The sequence below is a fragment of the Rhipicephalus microplus genome, chromosome 5 (genome assembly GCF_043290135.1).
Source record: "Rhipicephalus microplus isolate Deutch F79 chromosome 5, USDA_Rmic, whole genome shotgun sequence".
In the NCBI taxonomy this organism is placed as follows: domain Eukaryota; kingdom Metazoa; phylum Arthropoda; class Arachnida; order Ixodida; family Ixodidae; genus Rhipicephalus; species Rhipicephalus microplus.
The window spans coordinates 29,521,545-29,549,211 of NC_134704.1; the positions used below are offsets into that span (position 1 = coordinate 29,521,545).

Genomic DNA, 27,667 nt, shown 5'->3' on the forward strand with positions numbered 1-27,667 from the left:
GCTTTAACGACTCGGCTTGGCCTAATTTCGCGGTCTTCGGCTTTTGTCTTTCGCGTCGAGTAGGCCGGCGCGGCCGGTGCGTGGTTATCGCTGTACAGCATATTTCATTCATTGGGAGTTCGCTCAGGCGAAAGTAAGTTGATCATTTGGCACCAATGTGTTAGTCGCTCCCAAACTGATCAAGCCCTGTGCGTTAGACTAGTGTTACGGCCAGCCTTTGCCTTCGACGTTGTCATTGGTCGAAGGTTCACGAGGAACGAGTCGTGGCCTTGATGACATTGTGTTGAGACGTATCCCGTGTGATAAATCTCCGGCACGTTGCGCGAAACGCCTCGCGAAGCAGTTCGTGCCGTGCTCGCGCCGTCAACTCGGCTTTTTCCCCGCTTTCACGAGCTGTGTGCGCTTTACGAGTATTACGAAGGAGGCGATTGTACACGCCGGTTTTTGATGACTACTACGCTGCCGAAGTTGCGTCAGTCTCTTATGTGTCCCTTTTCCAGAGCCCAGCCGAGCGACGCCGGAGATGCAGCAAGTTCCGGAAAACATAAACTTCTCGGCCGAGGAAGAGAACATTCTGAAGATTTGGAAAGAGATCGACGCGTTTCAGACGAGTCTGAAACTTTCCAAATCCCGACCGAGGTAAGTGCGGGCTCGTTGGGCGCGTTATGATTCGGCCACCGTGGCGCATTTCGGAGAGCTGCTTGAAAGAGCTGCGCTATGAGCAGACTGTCCGATCTCTCACGCCCGTGATCTCCGACCGCCTGTAGTACGCAACTTGACTACTTCACTTTTTCTGTGATTAAGGTTTAGTATCGCGAAAATCCTTATTACTTTCCTTATTTGCCTGTGGTTAGCACGCGGTATGTGCCTCGTGTGAAGCGGGAAATATTCGTTATTCTGTGCAGTAAGTTTATTACCCGGGGTCCCGCCACACGAGCGCTTTAGATCCTAAACGAAGTCAACTAGCGTTAGCCGCTTTGATCGCGATTGAAACGGGAAGTTTGAGCGCAGCCGTATTGAAGAGAAGCGGTGCTTGACTCGGTCTGCATTCAGTTCCGCGTAGCTGAACACGTCGGCTTAGCGCCACTGGTCAGCTACGCTACACAATGCCCGTTTGACAGAACGGTCGAAAGATGTATGTCAAAACAAGCGCTGTGTGTATAGAGAAGCCACTAATAAGCCGGTCTCCTAAAGTTTTCATTTTGCTTATAGCGTCATAAGGAACTGACAGATGTGAATGCATTGTTATTTAGGCTGTGAAACAGCGTCACAGACATGCGACGCGTTTATGACATTAGACAAATATGATAATCGTTTTCTGTTGCCAAAAGCAAGACTGAGTGGGTTCGTATTTGGATGTAAGCTTTCTTCTACTTTTTTCTAGGTACTCGTTTTTCGACGGCCCACCATTTGCTACTGGATTACCACATTATGGGCACATATTGGCAGGCACCATTAAGGACATTGTGACAAGATTTGCACACCAGTCTGGCTTTTATGTTGAACGCCGCTTTGGTTGGGATTGTCATGGACTACCTGTGGTAAGTTGTACTTTCACATAGTTCGGAACCACTTTTATTTCAACTTGTGAGTGTACTTTTACCGTGCAATTTCACATACTGGCTGTAGCCGTGTATCAATTCAGAAAGGTGTTGCGATTCCACCTCAAAGACGCAGGAGCACAATTCTGGGACAACAAGTGGACGCCCTAAACTGACATCACAAGCGGCACAATTGATGACCTCACTGTCGAAGAACATTGCCAAGCACATGAGCAAGACTATTTCTTAGTTGTAGAAGTGGACAGTTGTGACGCTTTGGTCATCTGGGTGGGGTCTTTTCTACCTTTTTAAGTTTTATGTGGCCATAGTGCATATTTCCTAACAAAAACGAATGCTTATTGATCGCACACCACGTCAGCACCTCGTAACAGGGACATACGGTGACATCTGTGATGGTACTTACTGGCACTAAGCAGTGTTTGGTTAAATGCCATCAGCTACATTGTTAGCCTCAGGAGGACTGGGGCTACATTTGTTATCCACGAGCTATTATTGCTACTAACACAAGTAGCCAGGCCGTGCAGCTAAAAGTACTTGCAGTCACTGTTTCTGCTTCCTTCTTTTTTTATAACAACACTTCCTGTGTTCTTTTAATTGTTCACTTCTTTTTCATATCTACTCATTACTAGCACCTGTGATAATAAGAAATATGGGGAATGCATTGCAGACGAAACTTCTTAATCTACACCTATCAGCTTTTCTCAAACAGCACTGTGCTGATAACCATGGCAATTGATGCAAACAGGGTAGCAAACTGCTTACACTGGACAGTGAATCGGGCCCTAGTTCACCCTGCTTATCTCATACCTTCCAGCTGTTATAAAGCACAGGTGTGCTCTGTAGTTAAACCTTGCACATTCTGGTGAAAAAAATTCCAATAGCGATGTATAGGTGGCAAATGCTAAGTGCATTGCACTTGGCATTTACGTGCTGACATTCTGTGACACCTGAATGTGTGATGACAGATCTGTGAAAAGACTTTGTTGAATCTTTGTAAGCCCAAAAGTTCTCTACTGTCTTGATTTGTTGAGCTGCTGTTCTTGATTTTGAACAGAGGATTGTGCAAGTGCTGGCCTGACAATTTGCAGCAAGAATAACATTGCCTTCCTGGTCTAAGTGATGTACCTCATCTTTCTGTTCTTTAGGAATATGAAATCGACAAATCCCTCAACATCAAAGGCCCCGATGATGTGAAAAAGCTGGGGATTGAAAACTACAACGCCGAATGCCGAAAGATTGTCATGCGATATTCCGAAGAATGGGAGGTAGGCATTCCCTATATACTACAGTAGCTTGCATTGCTTGAGCAGCGCCTGGTGTTACACTGTGACCAGTCAGCTGAAAATAATGGCAATTCGGCCACTTCGTTCATTCAACGTAATGCTAGAAATGAGGTTTCTTCTGTTAATTGTTTGTTTGACTAAAGCAAAAAACGAGCCTTAGTGATACAGAAAATTCTTGAGGATAAATTTGTGCAAGCAGTTCTAAACTTGTGATGCAGTGCCAAGCAAGAGCTCAAGTTCAGTGCAGTTATTGTAATAATAGAAGTCATTTCTGAGGACACCAAAGTTCTAGATGCTTTGCTAAGATGTGTGACTGAACCTTTTCAGACCATTGTTACAAGGATGGGACGTTGGATAGACTTCAAAAATGACTACAAGACAATGTACCCTTGGTTTATGGAGTCAGTATGGTTTATCTTCAAGCAGCTGTACAACAAGGGCCTTGTCTATAAGGGAGTCAAGGTAAGCCTACTTCGTTATTAATGCAAAAGTTTAATATGTCTCATGCGAATGTGTCCTTCAAGGAACTGCCAAGATGACAAAAATGAAGCCATTAAATATCAAAGGATCACACACAAGCTAAGCGTAGAGACTGCATGCTTTGTACATAGTTGTGTATCTAATGTTAAGAGCTGGATTTATGGGAGAATCTAGTCTTCTTTTGGCAGATCTCCAGCTCAACAAGCTACTATCGCTTGTTAGATTTTGTTTAAACTTTGTTTTAGTGTACTGATTATAGCATTCCTGTTGTGATCCTACGAAGAAAAAGCAGTTTCAGGTTCTTTTGGGGGGGGGGGGGGGAGTGAAGTGAATAGCCACTGTGATAGGGGCTGCTTCATTTGAGATGTCACAGATTCAAATGTTGACCACAATACTACAATAAACATGACTTGTACATTAGGAAACTAGTGAAAATATCCGATAAAGTCTGCTGGCTGGCTGCAGCAGAAAGCGCAGTGTGTCCCTAGTGTGCATCTATATATAACATCGAAGGTGCAAATACCATCGTATAGATAAATCACTTTTGCATTGTGAACTTCCACAAGTATGATGCTAAAAGGCGCTGTTCCACTACTGGTTCGTTCACGAAAGCTAGTACGACTTGTAAAAGAAGCTCTATACAGTATTATTTTTGCTGTGTATTATTGTAAATCTGGTAGACTTGATAAAATAAACATGAAAATGTTTTTGCAGTTAAGGAAGTAACAGTGAATTGATAATCTGTTTGCAGCTGTGAATTTCTCCCAGCTCTGCTGCAAATGCATTAAATGTGTTCATCCAATCTATGTAGTGCTGTTACTGTAGGCAGAACTGATAGGGTGAAGAAATTGACAAGTCAGTCATTATTTCGTTTTGTCTGCACCCTTGTGCTTGTGTTGTGATGAAAAGCTATTTATTAGATGCGGAAGCATCTTATACTCGCGCCTTGTAGTGCGCCGTCCGCACCGCTTCTCAAACATTCGACAGCTGACGCGCGCGCATGCGCCGTCGCGCCGTCGCCCACTCTTCCACCATCTGTGCATCCCTTCCTCCTCTACACACCGCGCGCGCTTCACTCCTCCACCATCTGTGCACCCTTCCTCCTCTACACACCGCGTTCGACATCTACAATTTTCCTCATTCTCCAGTGGACGCGCATGTGGCGTCGCGCTTCGAAGAACATTCAACAGCTGACAGTGCATGCGCTGTCACGCTGTATATATACTCAAGGTCGGCGCTCGCTCGCTCAGTTGCCGCTCGTCGGTTGGTTTGTACGGCGCGTCGACGTCCAAGGTCGCGGTGAAATGAATTCCAATGGATCCACAAACACAATGATCGACGTCCCTTCGACCAGCGCCGCCCTTTCGCATACGTGTGTACGTGTTCACTCATTTAACACCCCCTCCTACAACCACGTTAACCAATTTAGCCATCGACCCAAGTAAGTCGCAATTTAACACCCCATTTCACAACCACGTTAACCAATTTAGCCATCGACCCAAGTAAGTCGCACTTTAACACCCCGTTAACCAATTATATGGTCCGCATCCTCCTCAGTGTTCCCCCGAGGGAAGCTGCGGGCAATTTTTTTGTTTACAAATTTTAGTCTAAGGAATTATGGCTCTTTGTGTGTAAGAGTTCTCATGTCTGATTATGGGTTTTGGCCTAATTGAATATTTATTCACTGGTAACCAGGTGATGCCTTACTCAACAGCCTGCAACACACCCTTGTCCAATTTTGAATCTGGCCAGAACTACAAAGAAGTTGTGGATCCTGCAGGTATGCTTGAAACATTTTACGAGGTATTGTCCTTCTGGATGGTGAGGCCCACATGGTTTTGCCTTCATTATGGTGAACTGGGCTTGTGCAGTTGATGAACGTTAGTAGATGCAGTGGCTTTTTTGCCTATCACAGCAGTTTTCGTATTGAACTATTGAGCTTGATTGCACGTGTTCAATTACCAATCAGTTTTTTTTTTGTTTTAATGAGGACAAATGTGCACGCTTGTTCCCTGATATTTTGTTCATTTAGATGAGAAGACAGAGCAATGAAATTGGAAAGCCTACAGAAGTAAAATGGAATCATTTTGCACAGGATATGGCAAACTGAAGAATGGGAGAGGCCTTTGCCCTGCTGTGGATTGAAACAGATTTTGGTTAAAATTATAATCAGTAGGCCTCCACTTCGGGATCTCTTGCGAGTACAGTATTGCTTTGGGACATCAAACTGCGCTACAGTACTCGTACTAGTTTAAAGAATGGGGTTCACTCTGTAGCAATTTTGTTCAAATTAACATGATTCAAAGTTTGTCTTTCACACACAGTTTACACTAATAAGTGGCTTGTTGAAGTAGTATTTTGTGCATAGCCGCATATTCTGAATTTTATGGATGCACCTGTTCGCAGTCATTATCTTCAGACACCGAATGGCCTGACCAATAAAAAATTGTTGTAATTTTTCTCTATTGCTCTCCTGCTTTGTTGTTTAGTGGTTGTCAATTTTCCACTCGACGATGAGCCCGGTGTCTCCATGATCGCGTGGACCACAACGCCTTGGACACTGCCCAGCAATCTGGCCTTGTGTGTCAACCCAGAAATGATCTATGTCAAGCTGAAAGGTTGGTGACCCTTGACTGAATACATAACTTTATACACTTCCAACAGAAGTATTAGACGTAGTTGTTCCCCTTTGACTGCAGCAATGGCCAATATTTGCTGTATCTCTATTAACTAACTTCACTCGCACACTCATTGGCTTCGTACCTTTGAACTTCATGAGAAGCCTTTATGTTGAATACAGCACTTTTGTTATGCTGATAGTCTTGCTAAATTTTTCTTTAAATGTGTGTAAAGGAGGTCAAACAGCATTGTACGGGTGAACGGGAACTGCGCTTATTTGAGCTGCAGTGGATACTTATAGTCTAAAGGTTTTGAAATGTTCTGCAGATATAGCCGACAAAGTTGGGCCTGTATAGGCCTAACTTTGTTTAAAATTTTGTATAGTAAAATAGCATGTGTGCTACGTCACCAGCGGGAGTAAATTTTAATAGCTTCTCAGGCACGGTGCAGTAAGCATGTAGGAAGTGCAATGTACAAGTATTTAAACCTCAAAAAAGAAGTATCTAAGGAAACAAAAATTTTTCTGCCCCACAAATGTTTAAGTACATATTATTCTGCAATGCAGAGATCACAAACGTGGTGACAAAGGTTTAGTATTTATTCAAAAATAATGCACTTGTGTTTCTTTCAGACAACAACACTGGCAAAGTTTATATAATGATGGAAGCAAGACTGGATATTCTGTACAAGAAACCTGAAGACTACACCATCTTAGAAAGGCAAGTTTAAAAATGTACCCCATGGTACACCTCCCACATTTGTGTGGTGAGCACTTTTTTCGTAAATTCTTTTTTACCATACTTTTTTTTGTACAGGTTCAAGGGCAGCACGCTTGTCGGCAAGACGTACGAGCCAATCTTCCCGTACTTTCAGCAGGTGTGTTTTATTCCACTCTAGCACCTAGTATTTTAACATGTAATGAGGTTATTAAAGCAATGTTAGCCATCCCTTAGTTTTTTTGTCTTGTACAGCTTGCGCTGAATTTTGTTCATAAGACCGGCATTTCATGGTTTAATTTCTGGCTATTGCCGAGAATGCTTATATTTTTCTATTGCATTGTCTCATAGCTGAGCTAAGAAATAATGTACTGAAGCTACATGTTCATGAAATACTCGGCAATAGATACTCATGCAACATTTCACTGTTACCTTGTAAAAATGATGAGGCAGCATAAATGATTGCACAATCAAGTTTCAGTACACTGACATTCTCTGTGGCTGTGAAGTGGTGCTGAAGTTATCTCAAAGTGATTCAGCATTTCATGTCCGCTACCTTGTTTATAATGCTGCGAGGCTTGGTTCTTCTTACTTCCTGTACTTTCTTTAGGTGTTATTTGTTGACGCTTTCGCCTCGTTTGTTCCAGCACAAGTCCAAAGGTGCCTTTAGAGTGTTCTCTGACAATTATGTCACAGCCGATAGTGGCACAGGAGTCGTTCACCAGGCACCGTACTTTGGTGAGGTAGGCTCACCCTGTTTTCTATGTTTTTCTCTACTTTTTCTTTTTTCTTCTAATGCAAAGGATTATCAGTGTGAAACGCAAATAAAGCAGTTTCTTTAATATACTCTTCACATGCGGTGCCGGCATTGAAAGTCAAGGAAATAGTAGTGTACGGCTTTCACATTCTGCTTCACATCAGTCTGCAATATTAGTGATGTTGCATGGGCTTTCTTGTATGTCAAAAATGAAGAGTCTGGTTATAAGCACGAAAATTGGGTACTCAGCTTGTGCCTGTTAGAAAGCCCAGCTTTAGGTTTAAATTGGATGGAAAGTTGTATTAGCAGAATATACCAGCAACTACTAGCTTAGGAAAATTATTTTTTTTTTTTTTTGCACCGGCATTTAATGATCACTTTTCGCTTTTTGAAGGCAGTTAAAGTGCTCTCATGACCATAGTTTATGCCATCATTTTGAGCATATGAGTCCCTTTTTTTCTTGCTTTTGAATATTACGGTTATTTGAATGTACCAGGTACTTAAACTGATTTACATACATGTACACACCTCATTCATAATAAGTAATTTGGAAAGATGAACATCTAGAAGTATAATCAAGGAGAGCTGATGCATAACACAGTAAAACAGCTGTGTTGATGAAAAAGGCCTATATACATTGCGTGGTGTATGTACAGTGTGGCGCACTCCAGAAAAGGCTGTCAACATGAGTAGTTTTCCAAGTTACATGACTTTCAGAGAGAATCGCCAGCCAGTATCATCGGGTAGGTACAACCAGAGCCTCCTATATTTTTTTTCAGTGCCCGGGCGAACGCTCTCTTCAGGCCGTCGAGCGCGCGCTCCGCTTACGCTCGCCGCTGCCGCATGGTTGCGCAGCGCGAGTAAACTTCGGGGTGCTGGCGCTGAACGGTTGCACGTATTAGGAAGGTTGCGAATTCATGTATTCATGCGAGTTAATTTGCAGTCGTGCTTCTTGACGGCTTTCACGGATGCAGGGAGGATTAAAATTAACACGAACATAGCGGCGCGCTATTTTCACCGGGCTCTGTCAGGCCATGCTACCGTTTGGATATATTCGTTGAAACTTTATAGCGTTCGCGTTTTATTTTCTCTTTCCAGATATTGCAACCTCATTATTTGCATGCCTCAGTATATAATACTGCTTTGTACCACTCCGCATATCTGACGGGAAAAAAGAAACAGATTATCCTTTTCATTTCTTATTAGTTAAAAAAAAAAAAAAACTCGCCGGTCCCCTTATGGATTCCCGAGACAACCGAAAGGCCAAAACTATCCTCGTTTTCTTCCGATTCAGTGCATCGAATGTTTCGTACTTCCCTCCAGGATATTTCTGCACCAAAAATTGTTTTCTTACTGCCTCAGGATTAGAGACAAAGCTAGCTTTCTGACCCTCAGCTGGCTATGCACTGCTCTGATGATCAGCCCATTTCAACCAAGCGAAGATATTATATGATGCTGTCAATTTGTGTGACCTTCCAATATGTCACAAACATTTATGATATGTGACATCATCTAACGACTTTTTCACGTAATCATGATTTCTTGCATCACTCGTGTTCACGCCGCCGATGCAAGAAAACACCGGACGCCGCTGGCGATCAATTTTTGCTTTTGATGAGGCATTTAAAGCTATCGCATTAATGCACTGTATGGCTGTAGCTCCGTGAAATCGCAGCTTCCGCTGGTGTTCGGGGGAGTGTGCTTGCAGTAATCAGGCAGAACAATTGGTCTCCTAATAAATCTTCGTACTGCACTCTAATATGTAACCATCATTTACAACCTGTGTATTTTATAGATTATATGTAGTCGTGGCTGAAGACTACACCTCACATTTGGCAACATGGCAATTGGTATTAGTAAACGGGAGTGCACTGCATCCGAACAGTCAACAAATGAGTCTATCAGTAACAACGCTGTCTCGCAATCACTGCCGTGTGCAACGCTAACATTACGCCCCGAAGCTAAATGGAAGCCCATAGACACCACACAGCCATTCGGTCTCTATTGTGCTCGTTACCAAATTAACACGCCAGAAGGAAGAAAGAAACAAAGCTGAGCAGCCGGATACTAAGCCTACAACAATCTGTCCACGAATACGCAGACGAGCTCAAGCAACTGACCACAGGCCGCATTTTTCATGCCTGTCACCTTGGCTCAAGTAGAGTCTTGGCATTAGACTTCAGACTTTAACAGCGCCTGTTCAAAACATAGGCATAAATTACAGAAATCGCGCTGCATATGGAGCTGTTCTTGTTTATTTCACGGCGATTTCATTGTTTAAGCTCTCAAATGGTGAAATCACCTGCCGTAGTTCCTCATTTTCTGACTCTTTTTTTTTCTCGGTGGCCTCATATGTCAGGCTTTACGAAGGGAACGGATGATGATCTTTATCTCTAGAAGCATTCTAGTGGCATTTTGTGCTATTTAGTGGATGAACTCCAGGCTTGCGCATAATGTGCTATGCCACTAGAGAGTAGCAAGCATCGGGGAACATCAGGCACCAAAGCTTTTAATATTAGCTCCTGGCAAAAGCTTTTCTCAAAAGTCGACTTTCAGTTAGTCAAAAAAGCAACTCTCAGTCGAGCGAACGCCACGGGGACAAAACGATCTTCCGTGGATTACTGGAATGAGCTATCTAGTATCGGCCTAGCAGACGCGCGTGCACCTCGACCAAGCAGTCGCGAGCGATACATTCCTTTGAGATGAGATGAGTGTCCAGAACAGCAAGTGCTTCACGATTCTTGTTTCCAAGTTTCCGCTACACCTTAAAGAATGCGAATACAGCGGAAAACTGAGCCGTATAGCAGCTTAAAATGCAGCCGCGGCATTCGTTCGCGCGAAAGACGGTGTGGCGGCATATCTACTCTGGTTGCGGCGCCTGCCGGCCGAACGCCGCACTAGCACCGACGGCCGCTCCCCATTTAAATCTGCTCCTTCGCCTGGGCACTGAAAAAATAGAGGCGCTGGTACAACTGAATGGATGGTAAAAGTCGTGTATGTTATTTTTGTCCCACCTGTTAATAATTGATGTGGCTATTTTAATCTGACGGTCTGCTGTCACCATCTCATGACATATATCCAACTTATTATAGATTGCCATTGTTTTCTTCTTGCGACCTGTACTAGGACGATTACAGAGTGTGCCTCTCTCATGGAGCCATCACGAAAGAGCAGGAAATAGTCTGCCCTGTAGATGCAAGTGGCAAGTTTACTGAACCTGTGAAGGACTTCCTCGGGCTCTACGTCAAGGCATGTGTCTTTTTGCCATCGCCTTGCACTCGTGTACAAAGTTCATTAACAGAGAAAACTGGCTAATGAATGAAATAAGTAGTGTATTCCAGCTGTGTTTCAGATAAATATCTGATTGTGCACATTTATTTACTAATATTTTTTTGCGGTGTTCTATTTAACTTTAACTAGGTATTACAAAAGCAAACATTTGAACTACGCAAGTCGAATTGGCCTAGTATAGTTCTCTACATGTAGCATGTTAAAATTTTTCTTTCAATCAGCCAAGTTTGGTGATTAATTAATTATGTAATTAACATTTAGTTATATTAATAAAAAATTGATGCAATGTTTTGGAACTTGTTTTAAACATTGAAATATTTTATGCTAATAAAATTACTCCTCTCCAATTAACAAAAAAACACTGAGTGAACATTTAAAATAGTAACTTCAACTTATTCAGAAAAAGAGTTAATTTTGTTCCTGCTTTTCCTTGCATGAAATTGAACAGTATACCAGGCACAAGTTAGCCGAAACGCCCTATATGCCTGGCATGCTCTCATCTTGGTTTCTTGAGAGAAAACCGATCATGGGTATCTATCTGTTCACGTAGGATGCTGACAAAGAGATTATCAAGGATCTGAAGAACAGGGCTCGCCTGGTGAACCACAGCACCTCCAAGCACAGCTATCCTTTCTGCTGGCGCTCGGACACTCCGCTGATATACCGCGCGGTGCCTTCCTGGTTTGTTCGAGTCGAACACATGCAAGAGGATCTGCTCAAGGCCAACTCCGAGACATACTGGTGAGCACAACACATTCCAATTATTCTGGGCATCTTATCGTTCTCGCAAAAGAGCCAGTTTGAAACGCGACCATGGCAGTCTCATTTTGATGCGGCTGGAATGCAATAACACTCGTGTGCACAGATTTAGATGCGCATTCAGGCAGTCAAAATTAATCTTGAGCCCTCTGCTATGGTTACCTCGTTATCGTATAGGACCTTATAGGACCCAACCTTAGGTTTTGCCCACTTGTGAAACCCCATATTTTTCCTGAAAATCCATATTTTTCCTGAGCCATACTGAGTGCCACTCAGTATCACTGGAGTTCGTTTAAATCAAAACAGCAGTAATGTGCCCTGACGTAGGTGGTGTGATTTTTTTTTTCTTTTTTTTTTTTTGTTACACGCTAGTTTAAGCACGCTGCAGCATGAAGCAAACAAAAAAAGATATTGATGTGGTGTCAAGTCTATTAGTCTTGCATTTTCAGGCTGAGCATTCTCGGCAGTAAACAATGGTCGCTTTGCACTAGTGTCACAGTACCAACGCTTGTGCAGCCAGGTGTTCTGTGTTGATGGATTTGTGCGGTTGTTTCAGTTCATTTCTTTCCAAGAGTGCAAACTTGCTTACTTGGATGCATAGGCCAACAGTAGAACACTCGGCAAGCCATGCCGTGCGTCCTGCGTGGAAATCGGTGTTTTTCTTCATAGGAGAGGAGCTTTGTGTTGCCCAGAAGTTTGCGGGTGTAACTAGAGCTCTGTTCTTTGTGTATTGAGAACTTTCATCAGGGATTAGTCTAGGAAATCGTGCAGATTTTCTAAACAAGTTCAGTGGCTCATCTCGGAGAAATTGAATTTCGAAATTCTAGTCATTGAGAGTTCAGTTTTTATTTTGTTTGGGCATGCTCATCATTGTTGAACAATTCATCATAGGGTTCCTGACTTCATCAAGGAGAAGCGTTTTGGCAACTGGCTTCGGGATGCCCACGACTGGGCCATCTCCAGGAATCGGTACTGGGGCACACCGATCCCCATATGGATCAGCGATGACGGCGAAGAGGTAGGAATTACTTTGATGTCTTTACTTTTCATGAGAGGCTACCCACAGGAGTTAAGCTGTCGCAGAAGTTTCTTCCTCAGATTGGAATTACATAGGCATTGGTACGCTTTTTACACATTAGCTGTAAATCATCCTAGTATCAATTGACCTTTACCATTGCTATTGTCAAAATATGTCATTATTAGTGGAAAGCTCTAATTATGATCTTGACATTTGAGGTTCTAAGCTCTTGACGCTAGATATTTCTGTGGTTGTGTCATGGGTCATCGGTGACATTTGTTCAATTTCATCCAGGTTGTCTGTGTGGGCTCCATCAAAGAACTCGAAGAACTTACAGGCGAGCAAGTCACCGATTTACACCGTGAAACGTACGTATCATCTTGTTGCTTCTACATTATTGTGTTCAGTTACTTTTGTTAGTTAAACGATGGTGCAAGTATGAAATTCAATACAATGACTGAAAAAATATACGTTACCATTTTTGTTGTCTTTCAGTGTAGACAAGCTTGTGATTCCATCAGCGAAAGGCAAAGGAACCCTGAAGCGCATATCCGAAGTGTTTGACTGCTGGTTTGAAAGCGGCAGTATGCCGTATGCACAGGTTCATTACCCTTTTGAAAACTTCAAGGAGTTTCACAACTGCTTCCCTGCAGACTTCATTGCTGAAGGTGTTGACCAGACACGGGGCTGGTGAGGCACAGTTTTATTGATATTAACTATATATTTTTTTACTTTTAGTTAATCAGTGGTGAAGATGCTTGTAACATTTTATCTGTGATTATAAGCATAGTTGATGAGGATAGTCTGCGTGAAGTTGTACGCTTTAGTGTTGTTTCATTACTTGTCTTTTGCGGTTTGTGGCTTTGGCTCTTTACTGTGTCTGCTTGGCAGTCAATGCCTTGAGAAGTATTCAAGTTATGGGTTCCATATATAAAATAAAGAACGAAATTTCTTGGTGGCTTACTAATTGAACTTGTTCAATACACAGCCATTCAAAGTATGAACTGCACTCTGCAGTTTCAGATTATGTGTTATAAGGTGTTGTGAATGTTGTTCACTTTTATTTTTATTCATGAATCTTCTCGTCTTTATGCTTATTAACACATCGAAAAAGTTTAAAAATTGATGGCAGCACATCACAAAAGTTTTGTGGGGCTCAGCTGCGATGCAAGACAGATACACCTGCCTTTCCTGGGCTTCTTGTCTGCTGTTAGCAAACAAACTTAAACAATTTTTATATTGTGCACATATGCTTTGATTTAGCGAATTTTACTGGCTGGTCTTTTTTTTTTCTGTTCTAAGTGACACATTTGTCGCTTTCTAATATAATTCCTTGTGAAAAACTTGTACGCAGGTTCTACACATTGCTGGTCCTGTCGACGGCTCTTTTCGGCAAAGCGCCGTTCAAGAATCTCATTGCCAATGGCATGGTACTTGCAAGGTGAGCTGCCATGAAATACTGTATTTAGCACTCCAAACCAACAATATATTGCAAAACCATCGATAGTTGGATGGGTTGGTATACTTGCATGATAAAATGGTTCAGTGCAAAAAAAAAAACACAGACATAGTGGAAGTACATTACACTCTCACTGTGTGTGTGTGTGTGTGTTTTTTGTCCTATATTCCTTTTGTTGTGTTTACGTCTTTTGCACTGTACCATTTCATAACGCATCAACATATCTTACGCTGTGTTCAGAGCACTGCCACTTAACTGGCAAGGTCATGAAAATGAAAATAAGAATGTATAATTGAATATTAGGTCTGATGTTCTCAGCTACTCTTTGGATTCGTGGTAGCATAGTGGTGCAGCAGAAAATGTGCTTAGCATAAAGAGTCAGAAAGTAGACTGCTGAACCAAGTTCCACTATTTATTCAGCATGTTGCCATTGCCATTGGGTGCACTATTTATACGTTCGTAGTTTTGCTTAGCACAGAACTCAATGAAAAATCGCTTCTGTTCTTGCGTGGTACTATCGGTAATGCATTTTACAGTTGAAATGTAGGAACGATCGGGAAATAAACATGCGTGTGTGTAACTCTTGCTGTGTATCGGCCAAGGCATTCTTCTGAATAAACGACACGGTGGTTTTAGATCATTGAAACATCTGTGCAATAGTTACTTACCTCATACGTGATTAGAACAACAAAGAAGGAACTTACCTTGAAAATTTGTTTGTGGATTGCTGGGCTGGTTTATTTACTGTGGGTTATTTGTATTAATCAACTTTCATACGCGGTGTTCATTTCTTGCATTGACTTCCTGCTGTTCCCGTCGCGCCTTGTATTTTAGTGATGGCCAGAAGATGAGCAAACGGAAGAAGAACTACCCTGACCCAATGGATGTCGTGAAGAAATATGGTGCGGACGCTCTGAGGTACAAAGGCATTAAACAAGAATGTTGAGATTTTCATGTTGACACATTGAGAGCTCACATTAGATAGTTATGATGCTCTGTCGGGAAGTGACTTATTAACTTTTTTCTGTCTTCTAGGTTGTACCTGATCAACTCTCCTGTGGTGAGGGCGGAGAACCTGAGGTTTCGTGAGGAAGGCGTTCGGGACATTCTGAAAGATGTGTTCCTGCCTTGGTACAACGCCTACCGGTTTCTGGTCCAGAACATCGTGCTTTTTGAGAAGGTGCGCTTCGGTTACATGGCTGCTCGGCAGTGCTAAAAAAAGCTTCGGAAGTGAGGGCTGATCTCGTTGCTGCAGAACATTGTTAAAAGTGAAAAATTGTCACCCACTTGTTTGTTACACGAAGCCACTGAGCAAATCTCTTCGAATCTTGCTGAAGAAAAAAGCTTTGGAGCGATGAAACATACGTGCTAGTTTGAGATTCTAACCCGAACCAACATGGTGGTCATTCTGTCCTTTGAACTATGGTGGTCATTTTACCCTAAGCTAAACTGGAGGCTTGTACGTCACAGCATAAGGACAAATACATAGGCTCAAGTGAATAGTTCATTTTATGCCTGAAGCAAATTCGAAGTGCATAGTGATTTTAGTCGGATAATTTCAAATCGAATTTGATGGTGTAAATCACATATTTTGAATAGAAATATGGCATATTTTTATAAACCAAATAACCTGCACAGTATTTTTTTTTAATTTGAACGAGGCTTGTGCAAATGTCATTCTTTTTGGTTCAAAAAAAGCAGGAACAACTATGAACAGTAGCAGGATTTGACTTTCGGTAGAATGCGAGTTTTAACCTGCAAAGTATATTACACTTTAAAATTTACTGTACTACTTAGAGCATATAAGCTGATATAACAAGCTTTTAAATTTCAAAAATGGTTAATAGATGTGACGGCAATATGTTCGTTTAACCTTAAAATGCGGCAGTGCGGATTTTCCTTGTATAGTTGTTTTCAGGTCCTAGCACCCCTTCACTGCTGTGAAACCACCGTTGCTGGAGGTTACCTTGCGCATAATAAACATTTGTTCCTTCATTTTGAATACTTCGAAATTTTCAGCAATTTCAATTCGAATTGAATTAAGCTACAGTAATTTTTGTTTGAATATTTGAAACATTTGATTATTTGCGTAAGTTTACAAATAGGCATCAGAAAGCATGTATGTTTTAAATATGGCAAAATAGTCCTTATCTCTGCTGAAGCTTGCAGTGAAGCCTGCAGTGTGCAAGCTTTTGTTGGAATGATTTGCCAGCACAACATTCTATTTTATGAAGACTAGCCTCTTTTTGTTGGTTGCTGCAGTTATTGTTGCGATGCAACTTGCATGCATACAGATTCTTTCAGCATTACGTTATCTTGTGGCAGGTTAGCTCTTCATGTGCTTAGCACAGTTTCAGAGGACAGTAGTCTGCGAGTAGTCTGCGAGTGGTGTCATTGGCGTGATTTCTTTTTCTCAATGGCTGTGCTGTATGCCAAAATAATCATCGTCTGATTGTTGCATTCTCCGTAGGAACACGGCGAGAAGTATGTATTCAGCGAATCGAAAGCAGGCTCTGCGAACTACATGGACCGCTGGATTCTCTCGTACACCCAGAGTCTGGTGCTCTTTGTCAAGGCAGAAATGAAAGGTTGGTTGCTGCTGACTGCTATTAGTAGTTGTGTTCCCATCAGCGTGCACAAGTTTTTTCTGCAGCGCAGTACTAGATCGGGAGGCCTTTACTCTCACACTCTAGTCTGACATTGTGGCTTGGATGCCTGCATGCCTGAAAATATTTTTAGAGTTGTCAGAGATTTGTCCACGAGACATGCATACAAGTTTGGTAGAAAAGCATTCAGGCCACTTGGTGATCATCCAGCTACTACTGTGAAAGCATACAGCAAGTTCCATCTGTGTGCTTGCGTGTATGTGGAAAGCTGTAAGGTTTTCCAAAACCTTCAAGGAAGTTTTTTTGGAACAGTTGAACAAATCAGATGTAATTTTCGACCTGAAAGTTATGGAACGAAGCTTCTGAAGACATTTTCCCCATCCCTGATGTATGGGGTAATATTTGGTGCCCAATGGATGCTATGTTGGAGCACTTTGGTTTCTTGTGCTGCTAATCCAAGCGATTGCAATGTGCATCAAAGAAGCAAGGCCCAATAGATCTGACAACGCTTCACTCTATGTCTTGCATAGCTTGGTAGAAAGCTTGGGGGAATTAATTTATCATTGTCATATTATCCCAGGCTGTTTTTTTTTTATTTACTGTCTCTTCATGTGTCTCGACAACAATGGTGCGAAGTGCCACCTGATTCGGTGTAGACTCGCATCTTGTAATCACTGAGCATGCCCGCACACCACCGCTAATGTACACATCTCTTTCATCTGCGTTTTTTATCATGCATAGAGTACCGCCTCTACACGGTTGTGCCACGCCTGGTCAAGTTTGTTGACCATTTGACCAACTGGTACGTTCGGATGAATCGGAAACGGCTCAAGGTGTGTCCCCGTCTAATTCAACAGTTGTGAAGGTTCTGGCTGTTATTTTGTCTTTTTTGGCTTGTGAACTCTCTTGCGCTTTCGTTTGATGCAGTTATGACGAACGCACTTTTCAGTTACGCTAAGTATTTATTTCATATTCATCATTTAGTGGGATGTACAGTTTTCTCTTTTTCTTCTCCTTCTTCCTCTTTTTATTTCTTTGGCAATTGTAAAAAAGTACCTTGTTAGTGCTATTTCTTGTAATTAGCACACATAAAAGGAAATATTTATGCTTTCATGTCATCTGTACTTAACTAGGAATAGTTGACTTGTTGCAAATAGCAAGGCCGATGCCTAGTGCTTGGAAGACCTAAGCCCAGAAATCGTTAAAGTACGGTTAATAAATGTGCATAAAACGTAAATAATCTGCAGTGACCTGGCGAGAAAAAAAGCTCACAATCCGCATCTGGAACCTAGAATCTTTACAAGTATGTGTATAAATTTCAATAACTCCCAGGGAGCTTTCTCGTGTAAACAATGGCTTTATAAAATTGCAGCTTTTTCTCATTTCAAATCTCTTTGAAAATTGAAACACTTCACGTCTTATGTCACCTAGCGAAATCTGGTCACACAGAGGTGGTCTTTGGTTTGTACATCAAGATGGATTACTCGGTTCGAAGGTGAAAAAGTAATTCGAAGGTTGTGGGCTCAGATCTCACTGATGGAAAGGTTAAATTTACAGCAGTGCTGCTAAGCTTTGCGTTGTGTCAACAGATAATTATCATCATATTGAACTACCACAGCTATCTTTGTCCTCTTCACCCTCCTCTTTGTTTTCTGCTTCACTCTCAGAACATATGCTCTGATTTGTTTGGTTTGCAATGCAGTTACTTTATTGGGTGAGAACATGAGTGCAGAGCTGTAAAGGAGTGATTAAAAAGATTTTACAACTGAAGCATTGCATTCCTTCTCTTGATTGTACATTTTTAATAAGCAGTGTTTGCATGCAGACATACCGATTTCTCTTAACATTCACTATAGTGTTCCCTGTGTGGCATGCCTAACCTGTTCTTTTTTGTGTAGGGTGAAGGTGGAAAGGAGGACTGCAAGCATTCGCTGGACACGTTGTGCAGTGTTCTCTACACTATGATCCGGCTAATGGTAATTATTGCATTGAGTAGCTGGGCTCATGCCTTGTGCTTGTTGAAGTTGGAGGTAGAGGGTAAAAAAACTTAGTTGCATTTCAAAGCTAGTACAGTGCTTCAATGTTCTCATCAATCTCTCTCGGTGTTCGAAAGGTTCTTGAGTGTATACAATTTACGAGATCAGACAGAAATTGTCAGCACATTACTTGCACCAGGAAATATGCAAGGAGGAGAAGATTGAGGTCAGTTTCCCCCACCAACTATTGGCTCTTTTTTCTTCAGTGATGAAAACAAAAGGAATGTACTGAAAAATAGTGATTCTGAACCTAGTTGTGGCTTCCCTTATGCATTATTTGCATGGCTCGTGTGTCGTTTATCACGCATTTGTAATTTGTCTCCTCTGTGCTTGGCAGGCGCCATTCACACCTTTCCTGACGGAACTCATGTACCAGAACTTGAGGCACCTTTTCTCTGAACTCTCGTGCAAGGAAGATGCGCGGAGCATACACTACCTCATGTTGCCAGAGCCAAGGTGGGCATCTGGGGTTTCTAATCACATTTTTTGTTGTTTTCACTCCAGTCTCATAGCTGTTTTTTCGCTTGCTTTAGTGTTTTCCAGTTCTGGAAGAGCACAAGCTGGCATTATTGATGCCTTAGTTCATTGCTTTTGCTTCTGCAGGAATGAGCTCATCGAAGAAGTTGTGGAGCGAAGTGTCAGCCGTATGCAGACTGTGATTGAGCTGGGACGCATTGTCCGAGATCGCAAGACACTTCCTCTGAAGGTGAGTACTTAAAGCGCTATTTCAATGAAACATTATAAGCTCTACTGTCAAATATTTTTTGTGCACGACCAATTCGTTAACTAGTATGTAGTTAATCTTATTTCGTTGATTGGTGTGATGTTTCTCTGATCTTGTAAGTCTCTGGTCTTCCAAGGTTTCTTGTGTACACAACACTACCTACTATGTGAAAGTGCAATTTCCCCAATTTGAAATTTTTTTCATATCTTTATTCATAACCTCGAGGAAATAGAAGTCATCTTATGCAAGCAGTTTGATGATTTTTTTTTGTCCATTTACTTTCCAGTACCCACTGCGAGAAGTGGTGGTCATCCACAAAGACCAGCAGTATCTGGACGATGTGGCATCACTAAAACAGTATGTTCTCGAGGTAGGTGTGTTTTGTTTTGCATGTGCCAACTCGCTGCGGTGTCGAAAGACACTCGAATCGGCATTGCAATTCCTTTGTGATTTGCGACAAAGTACTTGGTGAACATACAGTGCAAAAGAAATGCAGACCAGCATACAGCAGACTCCTGCTAAACAGAACCTGAAGGGACCAAGAAAATGTGTTTTGTTTAACAGGAGTTTCATTCACTGAAAGATAAACAGGGATGCAGAATTCAAGTGCAAAACCAATCATATTAGAGGCAGTTGTTCTATTTAGCAGTAATTTCGTTTGAGATAGTTTCGTGTACTGAGAGTGTACTGTATCTCCTCACCGTTCTTCAGACAGCTATGTCGGTTCAGATAATTTAGAGGAGGCTTTCATGCTATGTGGTCGAACCAATACGAGCTGAAATTCCCGAGTGGTGATGTCAGATAGCACAGCCTGAAGTACATAAGCATTTTGCTATGTTCAGCTAAATTCATGCAGGCATCCAAGTGTACAGAAGGAAAGCGAAGTTGCTAGCTTTTGATCGAAGTTTGTTATTGTCATGAACTAGATATGTGTGCTTTCACACAGAAGGTGGTTCACTCAGTTTTCTTATTTCACGTTGCAGGAACTGAACATCAGGCAACTCACTGTCACGGTGGAAAAAGAAAAGTACGGTGTTCTAATGAAAGCAGAGCCGGACATCAAGGCCCTCGGACTGCGCCTCAGGGGTGAATCCAAGGCTGTCTCTCAGGAGATCAGGGTGCGCTTCCTGCAGCACCGTTTCGTAGCGTTGTCATCACTTTGTTTCTATGACAATGATCTTCATGTTCTACCTAGCCTGTTGTCTCCTTGCTGTTGGATAATGTCCTGGTTTACATTAATTATATACTCCTCATTAACTTCATGGTAAAGAAATCTGTCTTCGTTCATTTACCCATTTATTTTTTAAAGTTTCTAGTTTAACTGTAGACTTTCCAAAAGCAAAATTTAACAAGTAGGCTTCGTCCTTAGACATATTAACTTACTTCGTAATGAATGCACGCTCCAAGACATTTATTATTACGCTGCTGAATCTTACGTCATGTAGCGTAAGCTTGAAATTGTTCGCCGTGTCAATTAAGGAGACCTGTACAAATCTTTGCGTCTCGGCACTATCGGCAGTACGCTTATTAACTTTCCTGCGATTCGTGGTTGCTGTATTATACATAGGGCATAGAAGTGTCAAGAAGAAATTGCTGGCAGGGAGAAATCTTTGATGACTTTCCTTCTTTGTGACAGGCCCTAAAGGATGAGACTATCCAGGCCTTCCTCAAGGGTGAAATGCCAACTATCTGTGGGCACCAGCTAGAAGCTGGCGACATCCGTGTCCAGTACAGCTTCTCTGGAGCTCATGCCGAAGAACTGTCTAAGCAGTATGAAGCACACGCTGAGGGTGACGTGAGTGAAGCATTGCCTGAACGCTTTCTGTCGGTCCTTCATCCGCACTCTTATCTCTTAGTTATTGTTGATTTCATTGTCAGGTTTCACGTCCTCTTTCTCTACTTCTACTTGTGTGACATTTATTTGTCTCTTTTTCTTTTTATATATCTTTTTTTCTTGCATTCTTCTGCATTTGAAGCCCTACGCAGAGAAAATGGCAGATTTCTCCGGAAATTTCTGTAGTTTATTCAGCACTAAATGCATGCTTCAGAAATGCTCATGTTGATCTGTTCATAGCCAGTGCTTCTACAAAAGACTTACCCTAATTGATCGCATTTACCTAATCACTAAGTTCTCCTTTATCTTTCTGCTGCTTGTTTGCTGTACTCAATGTAATGGCTCGCAGTTTGACAGTGTAGCGTCTAAAAAGCCAATGATTGCAACTAAAGAAGTTTTCTGTACTTTTTTAAAACATGATGCCTATTATAGTTTGAGATTTTCAACCTGTGTGCATACTGAACATTGCCCCACATGCAATGTTTTCAAGCTGAGCATTGCATATTATATAAATATTATTAAAGAACTGTTACATAAAGACATTAGCCTCTAGCAGTTAGGGTAGCTTGATGTTAACTATAGTAGTTGTTGCGGTGCCACATCTTTCTAGGTTCTCATTTTGCTGGACATTTCACCAGACCAGTCCATGGTTGACGAGGGCCTTGCCAGAGAAGTCATAAACCGGGTCCAGAAGCTGCGAAAGAAGGTCAGCTGCTCACTGTTCTTCTGTAGCACAGTATTTTGTGTCTCCTATGACGCCATGAGATGTTTTCACGTACAAGTGATTGAAGTGAAACTGGAGAAAGAGGGCATAACTTCTGATTGACTTCAGATACATGGCAATGACATTTTACTGCATTATGATGAGTATATCTTGTTCAGTATTCTTCTGCAGTAAGCATGGGTCACCGAATTGTTTTGTGTAGCTACCTTGAATGTAAAGGTATTCATGCCGTTCTGGAGTACAGGGAGGATTTCATGGTTCACAAGTGTACTTGTGAACCAAATTTAAGCAGTGTTGGCAGTAAGAGAAATGATGAATAGCAAAATGCATGGTGTTCATAAATTAATTTGTTAAAGTTATCGTAGAAAAAAGTTAACATTAGCTTTTGTGGTGGTCGCCGTCTATGGAAGATTAGGGTGTATTGCATACCCACTGTAGGGAAAAAAATGAGATCAAGATGTGCCAAATGGCTGAGTGCAAGCCATATTGCCTACTCTTAAGCGTTAGGTTGTCGCTATTCCCACTATCAAGTTGTATCTTTCTGTACTAGTTACAGCTTTGACTAACGAAGTGCACCTTTATTTCGTTACATAATTACATTTATAATTCTTGTGTAACAATGAGAAGGATGATTTTCATGTGGGCTGAATTGCAAACTAGATGAAAGTGTTAGTTATAACTACATGTAAAAGGTAAATTAATACTGCTGCCTTATTTCAACTGGTATGAAAAGTCATCATGGTCTCGCATGGGCTGACATCAATTTTTCATTCTGTACATGCTGCGATGAACGCCAGGCCCACTTGGTTCCCACGGATGAGGTAGCCGTGCATTTAACAGTATCGCCTGCCGATCATCCCATGGCTGCAGTGGTCAAGTCCCACCATTCACTGATAGAAGGTACCCTGAAGGTTCCCCTCAAAATGGGCAAGACATCTTCCAATGCACAAGTCATAATTGAGGAAGATCACGAGGTTAGTGACGCTATGCTCTTTGTGCGAAGTGTAAGTGTGGCTATCTGTGGCAGCTAAAGATAATTTGTTAAGATGCAAAACGTGTGTGTGAAAATAGTTCACTGGTGGCGATTTGATGCGATTATTGTTTAGGTAATTGAAGCTTGCCACTTGTGTAACCTTGGCCGTGCTCACTGTGCTAGCAGTGCTACGAAAGCTGTAAAACAGTTGTGACATCATAGAAGTTGAATGTTGACTTTTGGTGTTTCTTGTACAAAGTGCTTGTTAGAAATGCTTACAGAATATTTTTTATTTTATAAAAATTTGTGAGGTGTCATTATGTACTGCTGATGCAAGTTTAACTGTAGTCGACATTGTCAGCCAAACTTTAACAGAAAGTCTTCGCTGAGTTATAAAAATGCTCGTACATCTCTCAAAACGATACGATCAAGCAGCAACCGTCTATTTCCTCCGCATCACTTTATCTTTCCCATATAGCTCAAGGGCTCCCAGCTGAAGATAGTGATCACCAAGCCAAGTGGCAGCACAACAGCTGCTGGAACCACTGGCATGCATGTAGATGCAGGTGACAATAAAGCATCTGGTTCGAGTGGAACTCCTTACTGTAGGTATGGCTTTTTTTTTTTCAGTCTTCCCACGTTGCTAAATGTAATATAGACAACATTCGATAGGTACATCGTACTTAGGTGACGTTGCAAAGGCTGGCAACGGTGTACTCGGTATGTTATGTCACCCCAGGTCTTACCCAAACTCTAGAGGTACAAAATGTGAAAGTCATGTTTATTAAATACTAGTATATTTGTTATGTTCAAAAATATATTTTATTTGGAATCAGCTCTTGTAGTAAAGGCAGCAGTTTCCCTTTGTCATTGCATGCAGAAAAGTATTTTGTCACAATCTTGTGACCGGCAGGGGTAATGATGATGGACCTAACTAAAGTGCAGTAACCTTATTATGCAGTATTGAATCTGGGTGCTTATTCGCTCTCTATGCATGCTTGCCACGTCACTGCATGCAGAAAATGCTTAGCTGCCTGAAACGCACATTGAAGAAACTAATTTAATTGCCTAAATATTATCTGCACTTGTTCAACATTAAAGTAAAGGCTGAACATTCATTATGTATCCTATTGAGCATTCACTGCTGTTGAATTGCTTTGGCAGTTGGCTGCTTTAAAACAAAGTCTTCCTAACTGATGGCACATCACATACATGTGTGAAGTTACTGCTTAAAATTATTCAATTGAATATCATATCAACTCACTTGCTTTTTTTTAATTGACCGGCTATGTGCGCATGCATAATTTGGATTGTAAATGTAGCGAAGTCCAACCGGTGCTTTAATAAAATATTATTCAAAATAAAGCCTTATGATATCCTTTCAAGAAGATTGCACTCTTACTAATAGAGAGGCACAGTTCGATTGTGAGACCGCCACTAAACGGGATTAGAACAAGCAAGTTGATAGATCTAGAACATCTATTAACTGAAAGTCAGGTTCATATTGAAAGTTCTTGCTCCAGTGTATTATTAACAGTTACACTGCATCTATACTTCGATTACGTATCACCAAGGACTTAGCTTCAGTTTCAGACAATGGTTTCATTCAGAAGTCCGTCTGATAGTACCGCAGGAAGAGTATAGTTCATTATTATTTTTTACTCTATTACATCAACTTTCAACCAAACTTGATTGATATTTATTTTTGCCGTGAATCAAAATCGTGTTATGTTAACTGAAAATTTAAAATATTATACTGTGCACTGTTTAAATATATATTAATTTGCACTTTCATGTTTGTGAGCTTTCAAGACATTTTAACATTTTTTTCTGTTGCTTTGTTAAATGCACCAATATATTACAATTAGACCATTTGGATCACCACATGGAACTGTATTTTTGTGAATGATCATTTAATCACTAAAAAAAAGCACATTGCAATAATGTTTCAGATATGTGAATGTTGAGCTGTGTGGTGCCAGCCAGACCAATGGACTCAAGGCAACTGTTTTATTGGAAAATCCCATTGGGCATAATTTGGTTGACGTTCCTAGGCTTGAGCAGCTGGTAAGCATAATTAACACACACACACACTTGAGCTTCAACCCGCAATTTGCTGTGCATTACCGTCAAAGCTCAGAATTATGAATTAGTGATCAGATGCGAAAATGGAAACAAACTTTTCTGGGAAGTGTGTGCATGCAATGACTGCATGCATGTAAATATATTTGGTTTGCATGTTGTTAGTAATCTCATTGAAATGAGCTTTGACTGTAATATATATATATATATATATATATATATATATATATATATATATATATATATATATATATATATATATATATATATATATATATATATTTCATTTCCTCATTTAGACCACCTTAATTGCATAATTTGCAATTCTTAAAGTAAATTGTGCTGAACTTCCCTTCCCCCAAGCTCATTGTTTTTGTTTGTTTGTTTTCCCTCTCACTGGAAGCGTAAAAAGGATTTTTTTTTTTTTTTCTGCAACTTAAGCTTTGCACAGGAATTGCACTTGCTCTCACCCTGTCTGCTCACTTTACCAGTTTCCATGGGCACAGCTGAAAAAAGGAGCACCAACTTTCAATAAAAGTTATTGCAGAAACAATGCATGCTTTTGTAACAAAATCACGTGGTTTTAATGAGACCCAGTGATTTGCAAAGACAGGCAAGCATGCGTGCATGACTTTGCTGGCATACTATGTAAAAAGGGTACAAAGTTCTTTATGCTGCACATTAAAGAACCCCAGGTGGTCAACATTTCTACAGCATCTCTCGTAATCATATCTTGGTTTTTGGACGTGAAACTCCGATTATTCATTATTTCACACATCAGTGCAATTGAAATTGGTTTGCACATTTATTTGTGCAGCTCTGGTAGTCACGCATATAAGACTCGGAAAACTCCAGCTTAGAACTCTGTTACAGGTGAATTCTGATGCGCACAACATCGAAGGCATGTTCAACTAGCTTCTTTCAAGCGCTGTCGCAGTGGGGTTGGCACTCGGCTAGTTTCTTTAAAGTGTGTGGAGGCACTCATGTTTGACTTAGCATAGCATCTATGAACTAGCTGGGTACACTGATTACTTACTCTTGTAAAAGCCGCTGTAAATTTTTCTTAAAATCATGAGTGCAGCCATTACACAGAGGGAAAGACACTTTTCGCTTTCACTGATGCTTGCCTTTATCAAAGGGATACTGAATGAAATTTTCGCCACCAAGATTTCAGCCAAATGGAAACATTAGGTCTTGAAATCAATAGAGACAACCTTTATTAAAGGAGGATACTACACGAAAATAGTGAACCTAATGTATTTTTCACAAACTGCTGCATCTAGCTGCAGCGACGTGAACTAGAGGCGTTGGCGTTCGGTGACGTCACAAACACCCGAAGCGGGCAAGCCAACAAGGCCAGCCGTCACTTGCGCTTTTTCCACTTGCTCGTCAGCCCCTTCGTTTCCCAGAACCGGTTTGAGCCGCATTGGTAGCGAACAATGGTCCTGACTGCGAGTAAAGCATCAGTTTTTTTTTTTTTTTTTTTTTTTTTTTTTTTTTTTTTGTAGAGGGGGGGCAGAGTGGAAGGAAAGGAAAGATAGAGAAAGGGAAGAGGAGGATGGGAACGCGTACATCCTGCATGTACCTCGGCGACTGTGACGTCGTGACTCGTGTTTGCATGCAGCCACTGTGCACCGACAAACCATCCAGCCAAGTGTTAAAAAATATCAGAAAATAACCTTGTTTATCAGAACAGTCGCATCTTCCAAGTAGAATTCAGAAGTTTCTTCAGTTTTTCCAATATTTATTCGGTATCCCATTAAACTGCGGTAATCGCTCATTCTGTGATATTTAGGCTAATATTGAAATCTCTTGTATTCGATTTAATATTTGATATTTCAGGCCACTATTTGGCACTATTCATCATTCGAGATGAAATTTCATGTTTGCACATGCTTAAAGTTTTCTGTATTGCCCAGTAATTTGGCGGTATAATAAGGCCCGCAACCAGCACACCCTTTGAGGTTGACTCAATGAATGTGTAAAGTTGTTTAAACAAGGTATTATATGATAACTATTCTACAGAATAGCTCGTTCTGTGAGGGACCTAGTTTCATTCTAGAGTTTATTTCACGAGAAGATTCTATCTGATAAATAACTTGGAACGGGATGCTCTTAATGCCATCTCTGTTCTTTTTTTTCCCCAGGTCTCAGTAGTTTTCAACACCACAGGAAAGGCATTGGAAATCTACAAATCTCGTGACAAGTCTGGGAAGCTGACGCACATAACCCCGGACGATGTGAAGACATTGCACGGACAGACGCTATATGCATACCTTCGCTGAAACTGTGTCGCTTTCTAATTTATCACAAACATGGTAGTTGTAGTAACTTATTGAGGGTTCTCTTTGGTGCTTGGACTGTACGAAACTATTCATTTGAAATGAACTTGCTGTTGTGCTTCTTTTTATACAGTGCTCTTGTACCCACTCCTCTTTCAGTCTTCTTTTTTTTTCCCTCACGTCCCATTGCATTTGATGTAGAACATCAAAGTTCATTCTAGTAAATGTGACCTCTTTCTTGCATTGTATTTGTGTTTGCTTTGTGCCATGCAAAAGGTCAAAGGTGAAGCAGTTAGTGCAGTAGTTCTACCATTGTATCATGGTACTGTGCGTCCCGCTACATTTGCTCAGAATCACTGAACCTGTTACAGAGATGCAGCTGTGCTCTTCTGCACTGTACATTCGCCCATCGATTGCGCCACTCGTAGTTCAACGGAAGATGGTCGTGCCAGCTGCACAGAC

The 27,667-nt window shown here is 41.3% G+C and overlaps 1 protein-coding gene across 2 annotated transcripts; it reads left to right on the forward strand.

Annotated features, from left to right (window-relative positions):
* On the forward strand, nt 1–27,453 carry IleRS (Isoleucyl-tRNA synthetase). Of its 2 annotated transcripts, XM_037425883.2 has the most exons (31): nt 1–133; nt 501–639; nt 1,385–1,541; nt 2,708–2,827; nt 3,173–3,307; nt 5,021–5,105; nt 5,815–5,943; nt 6,576–6,663; nt 6,760–6,820; nt 7,308–7,403; nt 10,544–10,666; nt 11,259–11,449; nt 12,359–12,485; nt 12,780–12,853; nt 12,981–13,175; nt 13,840–13,926; nt 14,779–14,862; nt 14,980–15,124; nt 16,415–16,532; nt 17,292–17,383; nt 18,449–18,526; nt 18,924–19,042; nt 19,190–19,292; nt 19,597–19,680; nt 20,294–20,428; nt 20,947–21,105; nt 21,755–21,850; nt 22,666–22,842; nt 23,320–23,450; nt 24,794–24,908; nt 27,071–27,453. In XM_037425883.2, the coding sequence occupies exons 2-31, from the start codon at nt 524–526 to the stop codon at nt 27,206–27,208; spliced, it is 3,558 nt and encodes a 1,185-aa protein (XP_037281780.2). In that variant the 5' UTR covers nt 1–133; nt 501–523; the 3' UTR covers nt 27,209–27,453. The 2 variants fall into 2 exon arrangements, with proteins under 2 accessions (XP_037281780.2, XP_075751205.1); XM_075895090.1 differs by lacking the exon at nt 24,794–24,908 and having other exon boundaries at nt 27,071–27,258.
* Nucleotides 27,454–27,667: the final 214 nt, after the last annotated feature.